The sequence below is a fragment of the Molothrus aeneus genome, chromosome 1 (assembly GCF_037042795.1).
Source record: "Molothrus aeneus isolate 106 chromosome 1, BPBGC_Maene_1.0, whole genome shotgun sequence".
Classification (NCBI taxonomy): Eukaryota; Metazoa; Chordata; class Aves; order Passeriformes; family Icteridae; genus Molothrus; species Molothrus aeneus.
Window position 1 is genome coordinate 40,857,968 of NC_089646.1, and position 20,713 is coordinate 40,878,680.

General features: G+C 40.2%; 1 protein-coding gene across 1 annotated transcript in view; it reads left to right on the top strand.

Annotated features, from left to right (window-relative positions):
• RBMS3 (RNA binding motif single stranded interacting protein 3) overlaps positions 1-20,713 on the top strand; it is a 439,534-nt gene that overhangs the window by 74,289 nt on the left and 344,532 nt on the right. Inside the window, exon 2 of the mRNA XM_066571247.1 lies at positions 20,473-20,642. Coding sequence (XP_066427344.1) covers positions 20,473-20,642 — 170 coding nt within the window. The remainder of the gene's footprint in view (positions 1-20,472; positions 20,643-20,713) is intronic.

The following is a 20,713-nucleotide window of genomic DNA, read 5'->3' on the forward strand; positions in this document are numbered from 1 at the left end:
ATCTGTCCTTGAGATACCCAGGCAGCTGAGTTTCTTTTAGCCTGTAGTGTTCCCACAATCAAAGGAGATTGTTGTACGCTCTCCTTCTTGCTGTGTTTGTGTTTTATCGTTCCTTTTTTACCTTGATCCCCTTTTCAGAAAAGCACAGGCACAGACTGAGAATTAACAGAAAAAAGATGTGTCTTACTTCTTTTTTCACTTGCTTTGCCATAAGTGAACAATTATGCATATTACTTTTGGAAAAATAGAACAGTAGCTATTTGTTGTCCCGAAAGAACGGCTTTATAATTCTTTTCCATATTTTACTGTGTGATCTGATGGAAAACGAGGTGCATATTTTAAAAAGTCTTGCTAGGGCTCAGCAGTTGATATGTTCTCTGTGAGTGGACCAGAAGGGCTTGATAAGCTAACAAAATACCAAAGAATGCACCCTCGAAAGACTTTGATTGAGAGAATTCAAATGTGGGGCCTGGGACTGGGAGTTGCCTCTGCAGAGACAGAACAGCACAGCTCCTGCACATAGGTTTGGGAGCACATAGGCTTGAGTCTTTTCTGCTTGGCATCCCCAGGGGAAAGCTCCTGTAACAGGACTTACTGTACATCTGTTGAGGGAAACCACTTGCTTTTTCTGCTGAGTGTTGGTAAGGTGGCAGAGTGGCAATTTTGCTGTTTTTTGCTTTCTTTCTGCCGAGGACTCCATTAAAATGCCTAACCAGTGAAGCACACCATGATGGATGATACAGAAGTAGTTGTTAACCTGTGAGTGCTACAGTTAGTTAGCAACGTTACAGTGTTTTGTAATATGAGACAGTGGCAGAAAATAGTTCAGATTTTCATCCCCTTAGAGCAAGAAGACTCTGCATACGACATCAAAAGTAGTTCCCTTCAAAATGTGTAAGGTCTATATAGACAGGCCTCTCAAGCTCTTGATTATTTCCAGCTGGTGTCAAGTAAGAGCCCTGAACACAGAGTATCTGGCAAAATAGCTTGAGTAACTTCAATGCCCAGTGGTGTTCAGATGTATGAGATAATTATAGCCTTCTTTATAACAGATGTTCTGTTCTTCAGTTTGGCATTTTCTTTCTTCAGCGTGCAAAAAATTTTCTCTACCTAAGCTGATGGCCATTTTGATCATACAGATACAGTTTTTTCCTCCTAAAAGTAAGCAGTGTGGTTTTCATGGAAACACTTATATAGCTACAAGAGTGAGATTTACCTTTATTATCCTGTTGAGGAAGAAGAAAAGCACTTTTGATAGCACTGTGTGGACAATGATGACACAAAGAGTTAATGTGTTGGTATAGCCAGAATCAGAAACTTCATCTTTCCAGAAATAGAAGTCAGTGATTCAGCAGTTCTCCTTCATATTGCCAAGTGCAACTTATTCAAATCATGTCATATTCTGCTTTCTGTGTTCCAAACCCAGTCACATTGTAAGGAAGCTTTTAGATTAGCATATTAGTTTAGATTTTATACATGCCATTTTGGTTCTCTCTCTTAGGCTCTGAAGGCTTCTTTTTTTCTCTCTTTGTCTCTGGAAGTAACATAGACCATGCAACTCCCACTAAAAAAAAAAAAAATAGTTAAATATCATGGTAAGAGGGACAGTATATGCATTTTTCTAGAAGTTAGTTGTGGCTGGCTTTACACAACCTTTGTTCTCACAGTTGAGCATATTTTCATACTGCCCCAATTCTTTCAGTGCCTGTGTGAGTGGCTCAGATTTGCCAAGGGGAGCAGAGGGCTTGCAATCTTGCTCAAAGCCATTTCTGCGTTTATGTTTTTCTGGCTGTCTGGTCAGACTGCCACATCCTAATGGGAGCCAAAACGAAATTAAACATTGGTGAGTTGTGAAAAGGCATAAATGTTTGGCCTTCCTTGTGCAAGGGGTTCCTGTGCATAGGCAAAGTAGAAGATGAAGCAGAATTTTTACCCACGTTTTAAGAAATTGGATGCCCAAAGCTGTTGGGAACAAAGAGCCTGCTTCGTCCTCACAAAAATTTTGGATTTAATACTGAAGTCCTGTTTGAGAAATAAATACTCCTTAGGGCAAGCTCTTGCTGCAGCTGGCCCTATGTGCAAGAGGGCTGAGGGTGTGCCATAAGGAATATCTTCTCTGGCAGAGGAGGAGGGAAGTGCAGAGGCTTTCTCACAGCAGGTCCAGGGCACGAGGGCCATGGCAAAGCATAAGCTGAAACACTTTCTAAATGAATGTAGAAAATTATGGGACTGCATAAAAAGCAAAACAAAACCTGAGACGTGTTAAGTTTTTGTGGCCTATTTACAAGTGTCTGAGAAACAGATTTTAATTTTAGTCGATACTCACAAGCCCATCAGTGGAGCAGCACAGGGGGACACCGTTCTAAAATAGCTCTAGCAGATGCCACAATAATGCCAGTTTTCCCTGCATCTCTCATTTATTTCTTGCTGTGTGTAGTTTCTTGCTAAATCTGTTCCCTTGATAAATGCAAAGATGTTCTTGCCATTGGACAGAATGGCTAAGTGCAATTGTCACAAACACTAACTGGCTTAACCTTTTTGTTGCATAGCTACTGCTGCTGTTAAATATTTCCTGGGCTAACAGAGATCTCTGAAATGAGTTTTAATGGGTTTTCTTTTCATGTACACAGACCATGGCTGCTAAACAATGGCAGCTTGAAGAAAAGCTATTCTAATGATAACAGCAATAGTGTCAGTTATTTGGATAAACTGTCAGAGGGAGGCTGGCCAGCAGTGGATCACTGCAAGGGAGCTTAGAAAATTGACAAAATTAACTTGCTAATATAACCCATACTCCAGATCTTCAGAAAGGGTAATTGTCCTACTATCTCATGTAGTGTGCAAGTGTTAGTATTGGTACTAGATGTCAAGAGACTTCCTATCCTGCCAATTTTACCTTCCCTAAATAAAGGCTCTCCTTTCATAGCCTTAATTACTTTAAATTCAAAATATGCAAGTTGATACTGGTTTATGAGGCATCTTGGTAATCACTTCCCAGCCTTGTCACACACTTGGTATTATTTATTTTAAAATTTATTAATTGATACAAAGTGCCAGCAGCACTGTCTGCATCCATTTCTGAGAGCTTCCGCTCCATCGCAGAGTGACGAATGTGAAGAAGGGGTTAAGTGCTGCTTGAGGCAGTGGCCTTCTGCTGAGTGGTGCTGCCTGAGATCCTGTGGGTTTGCATCCCCTTCTTGGTGGAACTTCTGTGCTCTTCTGCCCAGCATCTCCCCCCTGCTTAAGAAACCTGTCTGCCCTGGGGGACTGTGGTGGTCCTTGAGAGTGTGAATGTTGTCTCTCCTTGGTGATGACAAGAGCATGACCAAGCCCTTGGACCACAACCCTGTGGGAGAGGTGTCTGTCTCAGCCTACATGGGATGGCAAAGGGAGCTGATCTCCTGATGCCACCCTGTAGCTAATAAACGCAGCTGAGGCACTTTTAAGCCCGTGGTTGCAGAATACAAAATTGCAGGCTTATACTGGACAAAGCATTGGGAATTCTTCCTAGGTGGTGATTTTTCTTTTTGGTAGAACTTTGTTTTTCTTTTGTTTTTTCAAAAAAAAACTGAGCTCATTTTAAAAATCGGTGAATATGAATGATAGTCTGGGAACACAGGCAGCAAAAATAAGCTAATTTGGGTGTTTGTTTGAGTAAGACCAGCTACTGCTTATGGAAATGAAAGCGATTTGTCCTGTCCTGATGTCATTAATGAATGTTGTATGTATATTTTAAAAAGTTCTGATCAATAATGAAATATTTCAAAACCAATTGAAATTCAAAGCAATGAAACCTAACCAGAAACAGCCACATAATTTTGTTAGTACTTTTGTTGATAATTCGTAAGTGCAGTGAAAAAAACCTGGTGCCTGGACTGTTGACAAAAAAATATATTGTAAAAAATATTCTTAAACTTGTCTATTGTCTATGAGTATTTCTTCCTCTATATTCAACATTTTTTTCTTTATTATTCTGTTTGTAATGAAGCTGGACCTTATTTTTTCTTTCCAGCACTTTGATAAATGGCATGAGAGCAATCAATGGAATGGCCTTGTTTGCTCCTTAGCAATTGAGGGGATTTTGTGCTTGTTTGTTTTTAATTCCCTTTTATTGGCATAAATGATTTTATTAAACATCAAAGTCAGTTCACAAACTTGGGATGTTGGGTGAGAACTGCTAATCGAGAGGTCTGTTTTTTTAAAAGATGTCTTTAAATTTGAACTCAAGTGTAAACTGACAGAAATATGATTGTGATCAAGTGAGTAGCTGATAAATGCTATTTTAGCAAGTAGGCTGCTAGTCTGTGGAACTGCTCTCTGCCAGGGCATCTTCAAGTAAAATGCTGCAGCTAATTTTATAAAAGCTCAAAACATTTTAGGCCCAAAATAACTGTGTTTGTAATTAGGGATACTAAAACAGAAGCAGTCAGACCCCTGAGGATTTGAAACAAAAAGCCCTTCAAACATCTCAGTCTCTCCCTACCTCAGGTCTGCTGACATGGCTGTGGTTCCAGCACATCCTGGGTGCTGCCTTGGGAATTTGTGGCCAAGCCAGAACCTTGCTTCAGGGAGAAGCCACTTTTCCTCTGCCACAGGCACGCTGCACGAGAAGAGGAGTACATGGGGCAGTTGATTGAGCTGTGCTAGAGCTGAGGTGATGATAAGCTTTAGAAGCAGGTGGTCAGAGCTCTGTGTAAGTTGAATCACATTAGCTCTATGTCCTCCTGTTGTATGCTGTGTCATGTTATGTAACACTGTGATATATGTCTGGGGTTTCATATATGTGCAAAGGACTATTTATGCTTCCCTTATGCAGGAGATATAAAGGTCCTAAATGAGTTAATAATTTGGCTACACTTTTTTTTGTGTGCAGACTGTGATGCAACTTCAGAGGATTTAATTCTGCCTTTTGTTACATTTGAATCTGCAAATTGACTTCAATACACCTAATTTTTTTTTGAGTCCTCTGGACAAGGTTTTGAAATAAAAGAGCTGTAGCTTCTTTGCACGGCTGTTATGACCTGCATGGCTCTGTTTCAGAAAAGGGAGAAAAAAGATAAATATGACCTGGTCCTTTATCTTTCAAGTCTGTCATGCAGCCTTCAATTAGCTGCACTTCAGTAGTGCAGGAGGGAGGGATGTGGCCTGCAGAGGAGTTTGGGATGGTCCAGGGTGAAATATGCAACAGCTGCAAAGGAGATGAATCCACTGCAAGGTTGGTGTTTATCCATTAGAAGGGTGCAAGAATAAATAGGCATCTGATAACATAGCGGTGCTTTAATAAAACAATTTGTCTGTAACATATATATTAAGTAGTTTGATTCAGGCCAGAAATGGTTCTGAAAGAGCACATTTAGAGGTGGTTGTCTTTAGCACTATGCAGAAAGCAAATGACAGTGCAAGTAAGAGATGACACATTATGAGAAGTTGCTTGTATAAGTGTCCTTTACCAAACTGTTACAGAGATGAAAGTATTCCGACTCCACCTTTAGGAACATATTGTATTTCCCTGTTTCTGTTTGTTTCCTATCATGTGATGAGGTGCAAGGGAAGGTGCTGCTTGCTAAGTTTAGCCCTGCAGACTGTGGCTGCAAAAACCTGGCAGTTAAAGCTCTGAGAGGGTGGCAGTGCTTTGAGGGAAACCGGGCTGTGCTGTGCCATCGTTCTCGATGGCACCCCTCGCAGGGGGCCACGGGGGGAGTACTGCAAAGTCCTGTTTTCCTGGCTGGTGTTAATGTACTAACAGCTTCCTGCAGAAGAATTACTGCAGACTGTAAAAAGCATTACTGAGAAAAGAAGAGCTGTTACTTTGGTGAATAAACGTAAGATAAGGGCACTGAGAAATGCAGGGAATGCATTTATGCAACTTCACAGCAATTGCTGTATTTTTTCAGAGCTCTGGTACTGAATTTCAGGAATTACTCTGCAGATTGACTCTTACCTATACTCACCCATTTTGCCATCAGGGTCTGAACAAACCCTGTCTTTCCAGATATTCTGAGTCATCTTTATGCAGAATCTTTATGTTTAGAAGGGGCAACGAGAAGAAAGGATAGAAGATATCAGGAGACCACTTGTGGCTCAGAAGCCCTCAGTATACAGCCTGCAAAAGAACTTTCAAATTGTGTCCTCCTTGCCAGACCAGTGGTTCATCAAAGGTCTGCTGGCTATAGGGGCTGTTCCAGATATGTTCGGGGCAGGGTAAGGTCTCAGACAGCTATAGGGGCTGTTCCAGATGTGTTCGGAGCAGGGTAAGGTCTCAGACAGCTATAGGGGCTGTTCCAGATGTGTTCGGAGCAGGTTAAGGTCCCAAGATCTGAGATTGGAACATGGAAACCTCAGCTCTGTTTGGCAGCCAAAAGCTGTGGCGTGGTCCTTCACAGAGGTGCCATGATGCTGTATCTATTTCTTCCTCTGCAGCAGCGTTTCATCTGTTGGGTGTGGTAGGATGGGGGAATTGTGTTGGCAAACAGGCCTCAGTGAAACATATAATAGCCTGATAACAGGTTGTTTCTATCATTGAAAGCCTTCTTGCCTGGCAAGAACTCAGTAGCCCAGGGTGTACAAAAGGAAATTTAGTGGCAAGCCATTGCAAAAAAAATATTAGGCATATGAAGGATAAAACACCTGCAGAATTAAGAGTATCAATATACTTTTTGTCTAAGATTCTCTGTTATTTTCTTTTAAGAGAAATTCCTGTGAAAAAATATTTTTAAATATAGACATTTGTTTTTAAAAGTGTGTTAAAATGATCCAGTGCTTTTAATAGTCTGTCTCTGTATTGTGTCAAATGCATCACCGTGTTAACAGAGTTTCTATTTACTTGCAAAAGATGTGATAGCAATCCCACTGACTGTGTGGCTGCCACCTCCTCGTGTTTTTGAGGATTGTCCACATAAGACATGGGATAAAATGTTTCACATAAAATGTTCTGAATGGAAGGAAGAAGGGGGAAAAAGAACCATTACAAAATTTTTCTTGTAAAATAAGAGTGGGGACAAGCAGCATCAATCACACTTTTTTGGTGGCAGATTTAAAGCACAGATTGTTTTTTTTCTTTAATATAAAATCTAATTCTAAAACTGATTCCCACTACGAGGTTTTTAGAGGACTAAAGTCTGATGGGTCAAATCACAGAAGATGTAGGATGATGATCCATGTACAACATCTGGTAGCAAAGTGAAAAGTGTTCTGGGGATATTTACTCTCTGCTTGCATTTCTCATGCCATTTCCTAACATGTTCCCACCTGTTATTAGCAACACCCAAATGGTGTTGTCCTTTTGCTGGGTAGGTCTTTTGTTTTCCCAAATGGATTGTTTCTTACAGAAACTAAGTCTCAGCTCCTTTTATCATGCTCTGTTAATTCTGTCAGGGGAAGTTAAGATTATATAGTCAAAGATTCAGAATTTAGGAAATATTGGAATTCTTCATGAGCCTGAATTTGGATCCTGTGTGAGCAGTCATTGGCATGTGGTCATTTAAACACTTGATTGGATATGTTGTGCTTTCCACAAGACCCCAGGCTTTGCTGGTTTTGGTGATAGTTTGGTTCATTGTAACTAGGACTCAATCCTGCAGCTGTCCTCAGACCCACCTGGAAGACCAGCAGTATTTTGCTGCTGTCTTTCAGTGTTCTGTTGCAGATGTTGTTCAAGTTTTCTTGGATCAAATTCTCCAAACTTGAGGCTTAAGTTGAAGTTAGCCATTTAGATCGATTGTGTGTGACACTTTGTGTCTGATATGGAGCCTAGATACTCTGAGTACCTGGACCAAATATGCTGCCTATTGGAATCTATGCCTTGATATGACTGAGGGAGTCAGATTCCCTTCACCATTTTAAGATGATGATAAAAAAGAAAAAAAAGAAAAAAAAATCAATTTGTTATAACTGTGGATACATGTAATTTAAAATCTTACCCAGACTGAACTTTGATTATCTGATGGCAACTGGTAGTGGCATTAATTGTGTAACTTTTAGTCTCAGAGATTTTTAAAGACTTTTCAATTTATTTAATTTCAAATGATTGAGAACCAGACTGCCCTTAAATTAGTGCTGCTTTTTCTTAGAGAGTCTTTCCTTAGTCTGCACTGTAGATCTTCAAAGAAGCTGAGGAATAGGATATTCAGTATTTCTAATTCCTTTAATCCAGGGATATTGCATTAATGTAAATACCACTGCTGGTGAAATGTGTGTGGAACATTGTTGTTTAATAATGACTTTAGCAAATGAACTAAATTTGAGGTCAAAGCATAGCAAAGGCATAAAGTTCAGATGTCTCAGTTTTAGTAAATCCTTTTTGTGCAGTAGAATTTGATTATAGGATGTACCTGCACAAATCACTTAGTAGTCATTTGTTCTGTAAGTAAACTTGGAGAGCTTTTAGCATACATAATGCATGAGGTGAAGGAGTTTTGTACTGAGTCCTTCTTTCTTATAGCACTGGATATAATAACACTGGATATTGGATACAATAATATTTTCAGACAGCCCTTATCTGTAGTTGTCCAACCACTCCCTCCACCTTGGTGTTACTTGCAGTGTTGGTGAGGGTGCAGTCCCTCCTGTCTTCCAGCTTCTTGTGACAGTGCCACACTGGAAGCCTTGCTAAAGTCAAGGTGAGCAACATCCCCTGATCTGTGGAGCTGCTTGTCCCAGCACAGAAGTTGAGCCAGGTGGCCAAGTGTAGTTTGCCCTTGCTCATCCCTGTGGATGCTCTTGTCCCTCACAATCTTAGGCACAGCACCTATGAGGCTTTTCTCTTTAGTTAAGCTAGGTTGTGGCCAGCTTGATGATTCCCTAATCCTCCCTCTTGTGAAGAGTTGCTATGGCCTTTCAGAGAAAAGAGAGAGCAGCCTCTGGGTGACCCCAGCTGGCTCCCTTACAGTTTGTGTTCAGTAACCCCTCCCTGGCTTCCTGGAGTAGTCTCTAACTTAATGCTCCTCTTCCTCAGCAGCACTTCTCGCCCCAGGCCCTACTACTAGGGGAAGACAGCCAAGAGGACTGGCAGCAGACCTTGCCAGTGGAGACTGAGGCAAAGAAAGCACCAAGTACTTTCTTCTGTCCTTTGCCACTTGTCCCCTGTCCTATTGAGCAGTGGGCACATCTTTTCTTTAGTTTTCCTTTTGCTGCCAACACTGCTGTAGACAAGCTGGTATTCCTAACGAATTTATCTTTCTGCTCCAGCTGGTAACAATGTGTGTTATTATTACAAAAGTTGTAATACTTGCTAAAAATATTGTAGTTGCCACTCTTCCCCATTCTGGTTTGGTTTTTCTAATGTAAATAATTTTTCATTTTAGACTTGAACCTTTTTTTTTTCACAACGTTTTGTGCATATGAGCCTATGACAGAGGCATTAAGTGGTATTAAGACTTAGAATATTTATATGTATCTGATTTGAAATATAAACCTTATTATTACATGCCATAATTCTTCAAGCTTCTATTCTAAAGCATGGTACAATATTTATTAAGAAAATGTATTAAGGAGATTTTCTTTCTTCCTTTGCTTATCCTGATTTAACATTTGAAATTACTTCAAATGCATATTCTTTCCAGAGGAAAAAAATGCCGACTTAAAAAATAAATCATGCGTGAATGAAGAATATTAAAAGGTCAAAAAGCCAGAAAGCTAACAGAAGAGATTGGAGGCAATGCTGCAGTGCAGAAGGAAATTTAAGCTTTTGTTTATCAGGAAATATATCATTTGGATGAAAAACAGTAAATAGAGATGGTGACTTGTTTCAGGAATTTAACATATGTACCCTGTTACTCTGAATTCCTATTGCTTGCAACAGGAGTAGCTCATTATCCCAATTAGTGGTGCGTTAGTTTTACACAGATGCATAACGAAGCAGCTGCATCCCCACATTGCAAAGCTCCTCACCTCTGAGAACAGAAGTTCAGGATCTTCATATTGTCACTTCACATGGTATGGAAAAAGCACATGGCACAGAGCCCAAAATGGTTTAGGCAGACCATCTTCAGCTGAGTCTGTGTCTGTTAGCAAGACACTTGGCTCATTGTGCCACAACATTTAGCAGAAAATAGTGATGATTTTGGGGAAATGAGAAAAAGCAAGTTGTTGTGTTGAAGTCAAATTTCTGCACTATGAGACATCCTAAGCATATTGGAAAAAAGAGAGCAGGTTGCCTTTAGCAAACTGAAAGTTAGTTTTGTGTGGATATTTTAATTGAGTCAACATTTCTGAGTGCATGAGTCAAATGACATTTGAAACTTCGGACAAGCACAGTGGCACAATCTGTTGTTGAAGAAATGGGAAAGGGCTGAGAACTTACGCCATAGTAAATGTAGAGCTTTTAAATTTCTCCCCCCCTGCTCTGAGAACTGCTTAAAATCAGAGGTAGGGGAAACATTGAAGAAAAAAGTAGGAATTAGATGGGAAAGGACTTACTGAATAATAGTGGATAGCAATTTTAAAGGTGATGGGTCCTTTGCATATCTAAGCAGCTGGTCAGGTGTATCTATATTCAGATTCACTGTTTTTGAAGCCAAATCGGCATTCTGAAATTATTTTTACTTTTCAAAAAAAGCTTTGTAGTTTTTATTTGCCGTATAGGAAAAACATGCCAGAATCTCACTAGCTGCAAAAAACTTAGTTGACATTTTTCAGTGACTCTGAGTATTACAAAATGTCCATCATTCAGTAGTCCTGTGGTTCCAGGACCTCAAGTCATGGCAACAAAGAGCATGCTGGGCATTAACTGCTGTGGCATCTACTCAGACAGGTGGCCAAATACCCCTGTGAGTGGGCTGATCAATTAGCACTTTTGTCTCAGTCTGCATTTGGTGTGAATATAGGGTGTATCTTGAGAGTTTAGTGCTCAGGCTCCAATTCAACCTAAGGCACATATGACTTCTTTGTAAGAGTGTGACTGGAAACAAAAGTATGGCAATATTTTGTTTCATAGATCCCAAAAGACACTAGTGTTGGGGTTTTGTACTCACTCTCAGCATGCTTCAGTAAGCTAATTCTCAAAATCAATAAAATCTACAGAAAACTGAATTTTAAGGGGAAAAAAAGTCTGTCAATAAATTATATTTAATTCTGAAAATTCCAAAGAAAGAATAAAGAATTTCTCTAATTTTTGCATTAATTATTCAGTTTATTTAGTAGATTTTGCCTCAAGTGGATTTGATTGATGTCTGGAAGATGTTTTAATTGTAAGTTATATTAGATACTTGTTAAATCAAATAAAATTAAACAGCTTTTCCCATACTAGCTCCCAAGTCTGCCACATGAAATCTAAAGAAAATGGAGATTTGATAAGGTATCAGAATCTGTGGTAACAATGTTGAGAGATCTTATTCATCTTCTGTAGCAAATAATTTAAAGCTCATAGTTGACATCCCAGAATGTTCCTGGCATATCTTGCTCACTTTGCCATGTTCATAATGTTTGGTGTGCTCTGGGATGCCAGTCATGTGATGCTCGAGCGCATTTTGACCTGAAGGAGGTCTGGAATTCACCTCCCCACCAAATTAAGGTTTGTAGAGTACTATTCCTTCAGTTTTTCCATGGTCCCAAACAGTATCTCAGGTCATGCATAATGGTGACTTCATTATGAAGTTCTCTCTCTTACACAGTTGACTGGTTTTAAGGATGTAGAGGAGGATCTGGAATGGGACAGAGAGGTTCTTAACGTGGGGTTTCACACCCCCAGTGAGCCTTTCAGTGAGCCCTACCCCAGCTTCCCTGTCTCCCTTAGTCTTTTTTTGGTACAGTATTCAGGGCTGTCAGAAGCATGAAGGTGACTGGCACCACCTTTGCCAGCTATGTCCATCCGCTCACACCTTAATTTTAACCCAGACTTAAATTCTTACCCCCACTATATCGACTTACTCCTGGGAAGGTTTTCAAGCTCTCCTATAAATGGCATTACATACATTGGTCTCACAAGGTTGGCTGTGTACTCTTCTTCCTAAGTGAGGAATTATGTATGGACTGTAATGACTTGTGTGGGCAATTTTTTAAAAGCTGTTTTCTGTGATGAATGTGCTGGATGAGTTTTGCACTGAAATTAAAAATGTGGTGAGGTTTGTGATGGCTCATATCTTCTGTGGGCATCCTCTGGCATCCTGCCTAGGACCAGTGTGTTACTGTAGCTCGAGGGGTCTCAAAGAAAACATGAACTCTGGCTGTTGTGAAATGCCCCAAATTCTGTGGTGATGATGCCACGCTGCTGTGGAAAGGAAAAACCTTTCCCAAACTCTGCGTTCCGTGGATTCTTTTGGCCACAGGACGGGAGGCACAACTCATCTTTATATATACTGGGTGGAGGAGGCAGATCTTCCCCATGCACATCCAGAAAAGATCATTGTGGTAACATGGGGAGATGATGAGCAACATTCCTGGGGAGCTCTGCCATCCCTGAATCCTCCATCCCAACAGTGCTTATGTCAACAGTGGCAGATTTCCTGCTTAATTCTTCCATAAGAAAGATAAACTTAGGGAACTTGGTTGGATCTTGAAAAACCTTTTTGGTTGGGCTTTCTTTCTGCAGAATGAAAACACATCTGCTTCTGATCTCTGCTCGCCAGATTCTCAAGTGGAGAGGAAAGAGATGATATCGACATTTAGTTTTGTTCTGTGCTGTAAATTCAGGTTTATGTGGGGAGCTTTTTTTGTAGCCAGGTTCTCACAGCAGTGTTGATGCCAGGGTATGTGTGGACTGTGTGCAGCATGTGCCTGCTGTATCTCATTTCCAAGATGCTTTTAGGCTGCCACATGTAAACAAATATCCAGAGAGTAAATTTAGTTTCTCAGAACCAAATATGTGTTTGTTCTTGCAAACATTTGGAAAGTTAAGTATCAGCCTCTTGGTCTGCATTTTTGTTCTTAACCTTTAAATGGACTAACAGCTTATTGAAGCCCCAAAACTGGATTTGTGGAAATGTAAACACAAACAATAATTTCTTCTTGAATTTGTTCCCCCCCCCTTTTTTTTTTTAACCACAGAGTTGTTGAATCACAAACAGTAATTGCCATCATGTTTTGATCTGTGCTCTAAAATATTCTTATTAGAGGAATTGCAATGTTTTATTGTCCAGGTTGCCCAGATTTAGTAATTTTAAGATCTAAAGTCTGTTCACATTTAGTCTCAGTGCATCAATAAAATATGAATGGATTGGATAATGAAGCAATAACAGTAATTTATGTCAAAGGATATAGGCTATTGTTTACAAGTTTGCCAAAGTGCCAAAATACTTTATCTATAGAAAGAATTCTTCTTCTCCCTTGTGGGGAAATAAATAATTCCTCAGGAATATTCTGTCTTGGGAGCCTCCTGCCATGAAATAAATGGGAGGAGACAAGGCTGTGAAGGTTATTTTCCACTCTGGAAAATATTTATTTGATGACACAGCTCTTATTGCTTGTTTTTGGCTTTTTAATGCTAGGGACTAAATTTTGCCTTCCTGGCTGGACATAAGAAGCCCTAAGTTCAGAGAAGTCACCATGTTTTAGACCCAAACTACAGGTAGTCTATGGATAAGCAAAAAATTGCTTATGAGGGATGAGTAGCTCCATCTGTGGTTTAATAATATGTGGGCAGAAGAAGGTGAAGAGCTGGAGCTGGCAGCTCTGCAGCATCTATTACATCTATTCAGTGACCAAAACCCAGGCAGGCAGTGATGGCCAGGATATTCTCCACTTGAAAACAATGCTTCTGATTTCTGTGCCATTCCCCTGTCTCGGACTGGTTTTTTCCTGGAGCGCATTCACCCTCAGGTGAGATCATCTTCGGACTCTGCTAACGAAACGTTCTCTAATCCACTTTATTATTTCAACTTCATCATACTTCAAAATAAGCTACTTTACACCCAACCAATTAGCTTTTCAAATTTCCTGTTGATAATGGTGGTAGTGCAGACTATTTCAGTCAGTCTTACTGGAAATAGGAGGTACTGTGATTAGTGAGAAGATTTTCAGGCTTCTAGTGTATGTCACCCTGGCTAATGACTGCTAAACTCTCAGTGCTCTTGAAGACAGTCAGAACAGTGAATTGCTGGAGCTTTTTCTTTGCTTTATTGGTTGGTTTTAATTCAGAAAACTCTATAAAATAAGACCTACTTTGTGGGAAAACTCTATAAAATAAGACCTACTTTGTGGGTAATGTTCAATAAAGAATTTCTTCCTCTTCCTGTGGACGCCTCGATTTCTCTGTATTGTCTAGCTGTAAAATATTTATAAAATTCTAAAATCTGCACAGTCATGACTTGGAAGAGAATTATTTTGGAATAGGGAAAATTGAACCAAATTTCACCTGAGCTTTCATTCTATAGATCTTTAATGCTTTGTGCTAGGTTCAAGGGAATTGTAGGCCTCCGGAGTATTTAGCCTACTGATTTCAACAGCTTTGTCAGTGAAGCAAAGATCTCAAACTATTTTACTGATCCATCAAATCCCAATTTCAGTCTGACTGTTGAATGACTACTGTGTCTGTTGGAGGACTAGGTTGGGGCTTTTTTCATAATTTCCATTTTCTCCAAGTGACTTTTTTTTTTTTCCTGTGTGAAATGAAAGGCTAAGCAAAACACAATTACACCTTTTTCCCATGTAATAAAGATATCATTTGGAATAAAGTGAGTTCAATATGTACATTACAATCACAATAGTCCTGTGAACACATAATTCTAAGTTTGTTTTTAAATTAAAAAAATTATTAATGAGAAAATTAATTTTATTGGTATGTTATTATTTTAAATTATTTCAATCATTCAGTTTAGATACAGAATAGCAAAATAATTGTATGCAGAAATCATTTTTATCTGCAAAAGAATTAGGTTTAGTTATTAAGTTAGACTTTAATAACATTTTCCCCATCTTTAAGTATAATATTGCAATCCCTAGTATGTCTTTCATCCAGTAATCACAGAGCATTATATATGCCTTAGGAAAGTATAATGAAGAATCGTTACAGATTAGTAAACTGAGATGTAAGGAACTTAAATGACTTGCTTGGAGTAGTGCAGTGATTTTGTGGTACAGAGAGTATAACCCGGCAGCTATCGCTCACTGGGCTTCTTGTATCCAGCAAATCACTTTTAAAGGCCTTGGAAGGAATTCAGAGAAATCAAAATCCTCTTGAGGTGTGTTCTGGTTTTCTTGATTGAAAGAACTCTGAAGGAATAGACTTTGAACCTTATTGTCAGTGTTCATCTTCTGAGTTTACTCACGTTTTCACATGCCATTCCTTTACAAATTGAAAATGCTGCCAAGAGGTGACTCGGTGCTTCTAGAGAAACAGTCTAGGAAGCTTTGCTACTGTGCAGAGGGGTTAGAAAATTCAGACTCTTTTACATCTGTTTATTTTCTCTTATATATGTAGAGAAGAATCCAAAAGAAGCTCTGTCTTCCAGGCCTTCCTTGGGCGGGAGGTAGGCAATAGTCATGACTGGATTCTACAAGAGCACTGAATGCCCTACAGAGTTGGGAAGAAAATTATAGCTGGAGTTCCCTTGACTGCAGCCTTTCTAAAATACATGAGGTGTCCATGTTGCCCGCTTAGATGTTCATTTTTTATTCACTTTTCTGTTCCATGTGTCTATGGATGGGAAATACAGCTTACCTTCTGATGCTGTTCCTCACTGAGGAAGCAAACCAAAGGCAGGAGAGTTGCTGTTACTTTGACCTATGTTTCTTTTTCCCTGTATTTCCCTTACTGCTCTGCTTTCTCTTCAACTGTGATGATTGTCTTTTGCGTAATAGGAGATTTTCTGTTCACTCAGCTCCAAAATCCCATCAACAGACTAAAAGTTGGTGGCATCCTCTCATCTTCTCTGTAATTGACTAGTAAGAACTCTCCAGCTCACGAAAATTACTCCTTTGTACAGTAGGGTACAGAGAGAACTGTGTTTTCCTAATGTGAGCTGTAAAATGGTATTTGCACAATTTATTTGTATTTACTTTGTCTTATTTTATTTTTCTCAATTGGGAGAGAAGGGAATTGTGTTGTAATTGGGCACTTAGATGAATCTAGCAGCTGGAAAACACTCCATTCAGAGTGAAATGGATAGTGTGTGTTCACAATTGCTTAAATAACACATGCTTTAATGTAGGACTCTGTGTTGCACTCATTTTTTCATATAAAATACGGACTATGATAGGAAAAGTCAACATATCGGTGTTAATAGGGAATCTTTCCAAGACCTCCCTTTCAAGTGGATAAAAGAGTACAAATCTGGGATAGCCAAAGGTGACTACAAACAAATTGGCTAGTCCATTAGCATAGCTGTCCAGCTGCATCCTAGGCTCTGAGGCCACTCCAAAACCACAAGCCCGACCGCCTCAGAAGCCTGCCAAGGAGCCAGCTGCTGCTAATAAAGCAGACTCTACAACTTGGCATCTGGGGCCTGTGATTCCCATCCAAAAGGAATTGTATGTGAAAAATATTTGAAATTTGTCTTTTTAAGTAGTGTTTTGCTTTGGAAAGAAAATACTTTAGACTAAGCTTGCAACTAGTGAAAAACTACCTAAGAGTACTTGGTTGCCATGGAAAGATAAATACTGTTCTTGCGTAAGGAGGTTGGATGTTGGAAGGAGGAGCGTTGTTCATTTAATATCTGAGAGGCTTCTGGTACAACATTTTTGGGTTATTTACTTAGAAAGACCAAGGTGTATCTCATTATTCATGCTTAACTGTGTGCAGTTTCACGGGACACTGTCTCAAAGAATTGAACTGTAGGGTTTAAGCAGAAGGGTGCATTCCTGAGAATGGATAAGAATTAGCACATTAATTTTTTCACTTTTAAATAATGAAAAAGGAGAAATTTCATTCATTTTTCAAAGATGAAAACAAATCCTATTAGCCATCCATGCTAAATTAATAAGCTGCTTGGAATGATCTACAAACCAGTTCATTCCCCACACACTCTCCACTGAATAATGAAGCATGAGAATTGAAAAATGAGTTGGTTGCATTGGTTATGTGAAAAATAAATGGCAAAACCAGCTCTGAATTCCAGCTCTCTCTTGAAGTGAAAGATTTAGATTTTGCCTTTTTTTTTTTTTTCCTAGATGTGTAGATCCTGTACTTGGTTGTTGTGGCAAAACCTCTTTTGCAGGCTTCTACAGCTGGTGTCAGGGTGTTTCGAACCAGTCTTGACTGTGGTGCTCCTTCTGGCTCTTGAGGCAGAGAAGTTAAGTGCTTTTCCCCCAGCCATGGAGGGGTCCAACATCAGAACAAGGCACAGATTTCCTGCTACCAGGTGTGCAGTTGGTTCCCCAGACAGTGCCCCACTTTGGCATCATCCAGGAACCTGTACCTAGCGGTCCATATCTGGGATCATCATTAGGTTGCCAGTCATTTCTTTCACTCCAGTTATTACTTGGAGATTACCAAACTAGATCCTTTGCTCATTTAGAGGCACAGTGCATACTTCTGCCATCAGTCATACACTCAGCAGCTCAGGAAACAAGAACGGGAAGCTTTCTTCTGACCTGAAGCTTTTAGTCTGGCAACCAGCCAGAAGATGTCATCAGCCTCAGTACAGGCAATTTTGTAATCTTTCTGCAGATGGTATTTTTGGGGTATTGGATATGCATAGAAATTACTGTGGACTGCTGTAGCTGAGATTTATTAGTGAAGAGGGTCTGGAGTGTAGCAGTGTTTGCAGGGCTGAGAAGATCAGCATCCCCTAAAGTGGAGTGTGGCTGTCTCTCTGCCCACCCTTAAAGCATCTCCGAGGATACTGCTGGGAACCCAGGCATCCATGTGTGCCTTTTCTCTGAGCAGCTCTTATTTGAGGGACAGCCTGTCATATGGCCTCATTCTCTGTATACCGAGGACTTTTTTTCTTTTTTTTTTTTTTTAATATCTGTGGCCTCAAAATTGGTGTAAATGTATTTTGTGTTCACTTCTACATCCCCTTTCAGCTGGCTGAGAGGGATAAAATGTCTTAAGCTTAAATTAGAATTAGGCCCCCAGTGTTTTCCTCTGTGTGAGGATAAAGATCTTATAATAGAATGAAAATTGCTCTTTGTATTTCAAAGGTAAATTTCCACTTTTTTTTTTCCTTGCTTATTAGGTTGGTGTGAGAATAGGACATTTACTCATTATCCCCTGCTAAGACATATATAATAGTAACAATTAATAATTAAAGTACACAGCACTTCATTGGCTTATGGGAAGATATTTCACTGCTTTACGTCATTTACGTGCATTCAGTGCGCATGGTAATCTGGGAGGTGTAGGGTAAAGCAGAAAGAATGTAACCTCGACCTCTGTTGTCTTTTTATTTAACCTTGGCAATGCTCAAAATGTGCAAGGTTACCATGGGATATTTCCTGAGCTTTTGATATATTAAAGCCCAATGTCTTATACACAGTCATACCTGTTTCTTCCATGGCCATGCAGTGCACAGAGATTTAAACATGCTTTCAGATAGGATATGATAATATATAGGTGCCTACGTATTTAACATAGGTTAGTGGTGCCTATAGTGTTATCCAGCTGGGCCACAGCCATGGCATAGAGCTGATTTCCAAGATGTGTCCCCAGTGTTGGAGCTCAATTGAGGTGGTGCCTGTGCTGGTACTCAAGGCTGCTGCTTCAGCTCTCTATTTCTGGGAATGACATTGAAGCCTGAGTGGGTGGGGATTACCCAGTGATAAAATGTGTGTGCAGAGAAATATGATCCGTATGCATTAAGTGCTTTTGATTGTCAGCAAGAGTATCTGTGCAGAGACTTGGGGAAGGGAGCTCATTGCCCTTTCTCTTTTACTGGAGATGAGAGTGAATGTCATTACTTGATAGCATGGTGATCACACTAAAAAACAGTATTTTTTTCTTTTAATGGCTCCTACTTGAGTCACATTACAACCAGGTGAGATTGCAGAGGAATTCTGATGTCTTGACACTTGGAGCTATGTTCCCTCTCTCCTGGTTTAAATGGGAGAAACTGGGAAGATGGAAGGAGGAGGCCAGGAGGAAAGGCATCGGTGCAAGTGTGGTGTTTCATTTCATTGAAATGTCTGATCATTACCTGTCATCGATGCCCCCCTTATAGTCTCCAACTTTTTTTCCTGCTAAATAATGGACTAAACAAAGGGACTTGTTTGAAACAGTTTAGAGCTGCTAATTTAGAAACATCCATCTACCAAGACTGTGATTTAGTGTATGCATAATTATAAGCACTAAAGTAGAGCCACTGACATTAAAGGGGCAGTTGATTAGCGTGATCAGAATTATTCACAGACTTAAATATTTTCTCTGTCCAAGGCCTAAAAGTAGAACAAGCATATTAAAAGTCACTAAAGTGTCATTGCTGCTGTAATGAAAATTGCAGATGTTTTGCTTTTATTAGTCCATTAGCATAGCATGGTTAACTTAGCATTGGTCCAACATTTACCTGCTGCTGTCACTAGACATATAGCTAGCAGAGTGTGCTGATTGCATTGTGGAAATGGCATTTTCTCCCTCTCAGCAGGCAGTTACATTCCAGGAGCTCTGACTCCAGTCCCCCTGGCTGCCCATCTGGAGCTTGGTCCTCAGGATACTCTAGCTCCTGCAAGTTCTTCCCTAGATTTCAGCTTTTCTGCATAGGTCACAGTGGTGACAGGATGGTCTCCTCCTTCCAATTGCTCCTTTGTTCTCCTGGCAAGCACCCTGTGCTATGAGTAAATACTCCAGTGGTCAGAGAGCCAGGGATGGTTGCAGCAATTGAAATTCTCTGTTGTTGCCTCAGATCAGAGATGTTTAGGTAATTTTTCTAGCATGTGGGTGTCTTTTTTCACAGCATGTATTTACCAGTGAGTTAGGGGAGAATACTGTTTTTCCCTGTGAGAATGCCTCCCTTCTTAAGCAATATTTCCCAGTTGCTGTGTGTGGTTTGTGGTTGTTCAGAAGTGGGTATGATTTTGAGAGCAGAAGGTCTTGGCCTGATTGTCTTTTCCAAACCTTGTTTCTCTATTGCAAAAGACATCCGTAACAACAGTGTTTTCAGGCTGCTTTGGAATTTTTCTCCTCTCCCAGCCTAGCCAACTCTCTGCCACCTGACTGTGCGTGTGCTGGGTGCTCCTCGTGTTTAGAAAAGACTAACTTGGCTTCTGGCATCAGCTTCTGTACCTTTGGCTAGATATTCTTATTTGTGTTTTAGCATACTCTTAGAGCAGATTGTGTTTAATTTCTTTCTTTAGTGCTAGTTACTCCTTGAGTATCTGTCATTTCAGAGCTTTGTTTTGTGATCTAGCTACTTTAATTCCAAATTAAAAAGTATTGCATTTCATAGCTATGGCTGAACCCAAAATGTTGGTTGGTCCTGTTTTGCATTTTCAAGGCATTGCTGTCTTGGAGTGGGTACAAATGCCATAGGAGTGGGTAGCTGGAAGTGGTCAGGGAGGGCAGGACAAGCATAGCACAGTTCTGGATTTACCCAGGTAACGCACACGATTCTGCTGCGCTATTTTGCCTTTTCCAGTAACAGCCTTTTTGTTTTGCTCTGTTTGCAGCAGTCCTATGCACCAGCTCCCCACCCCATGGCTCCTCCCAGCCCCAGCACAAACAGCAGCAACAACAGCAGCAACAACAGCAGCGGAGAGCAGTTGAGTAAAACCAACCTGTACATTCGAGGCCTTCCACCCGGCACCACCGACCAGGACCTTATCAAGCTGTGCCAGCCGTAAGTGCCCTTCCCATACTCGCTGTGTTTTGTAGGAAGATGTCAGAGCTGGCCTTCCTGCTTACCCTTGT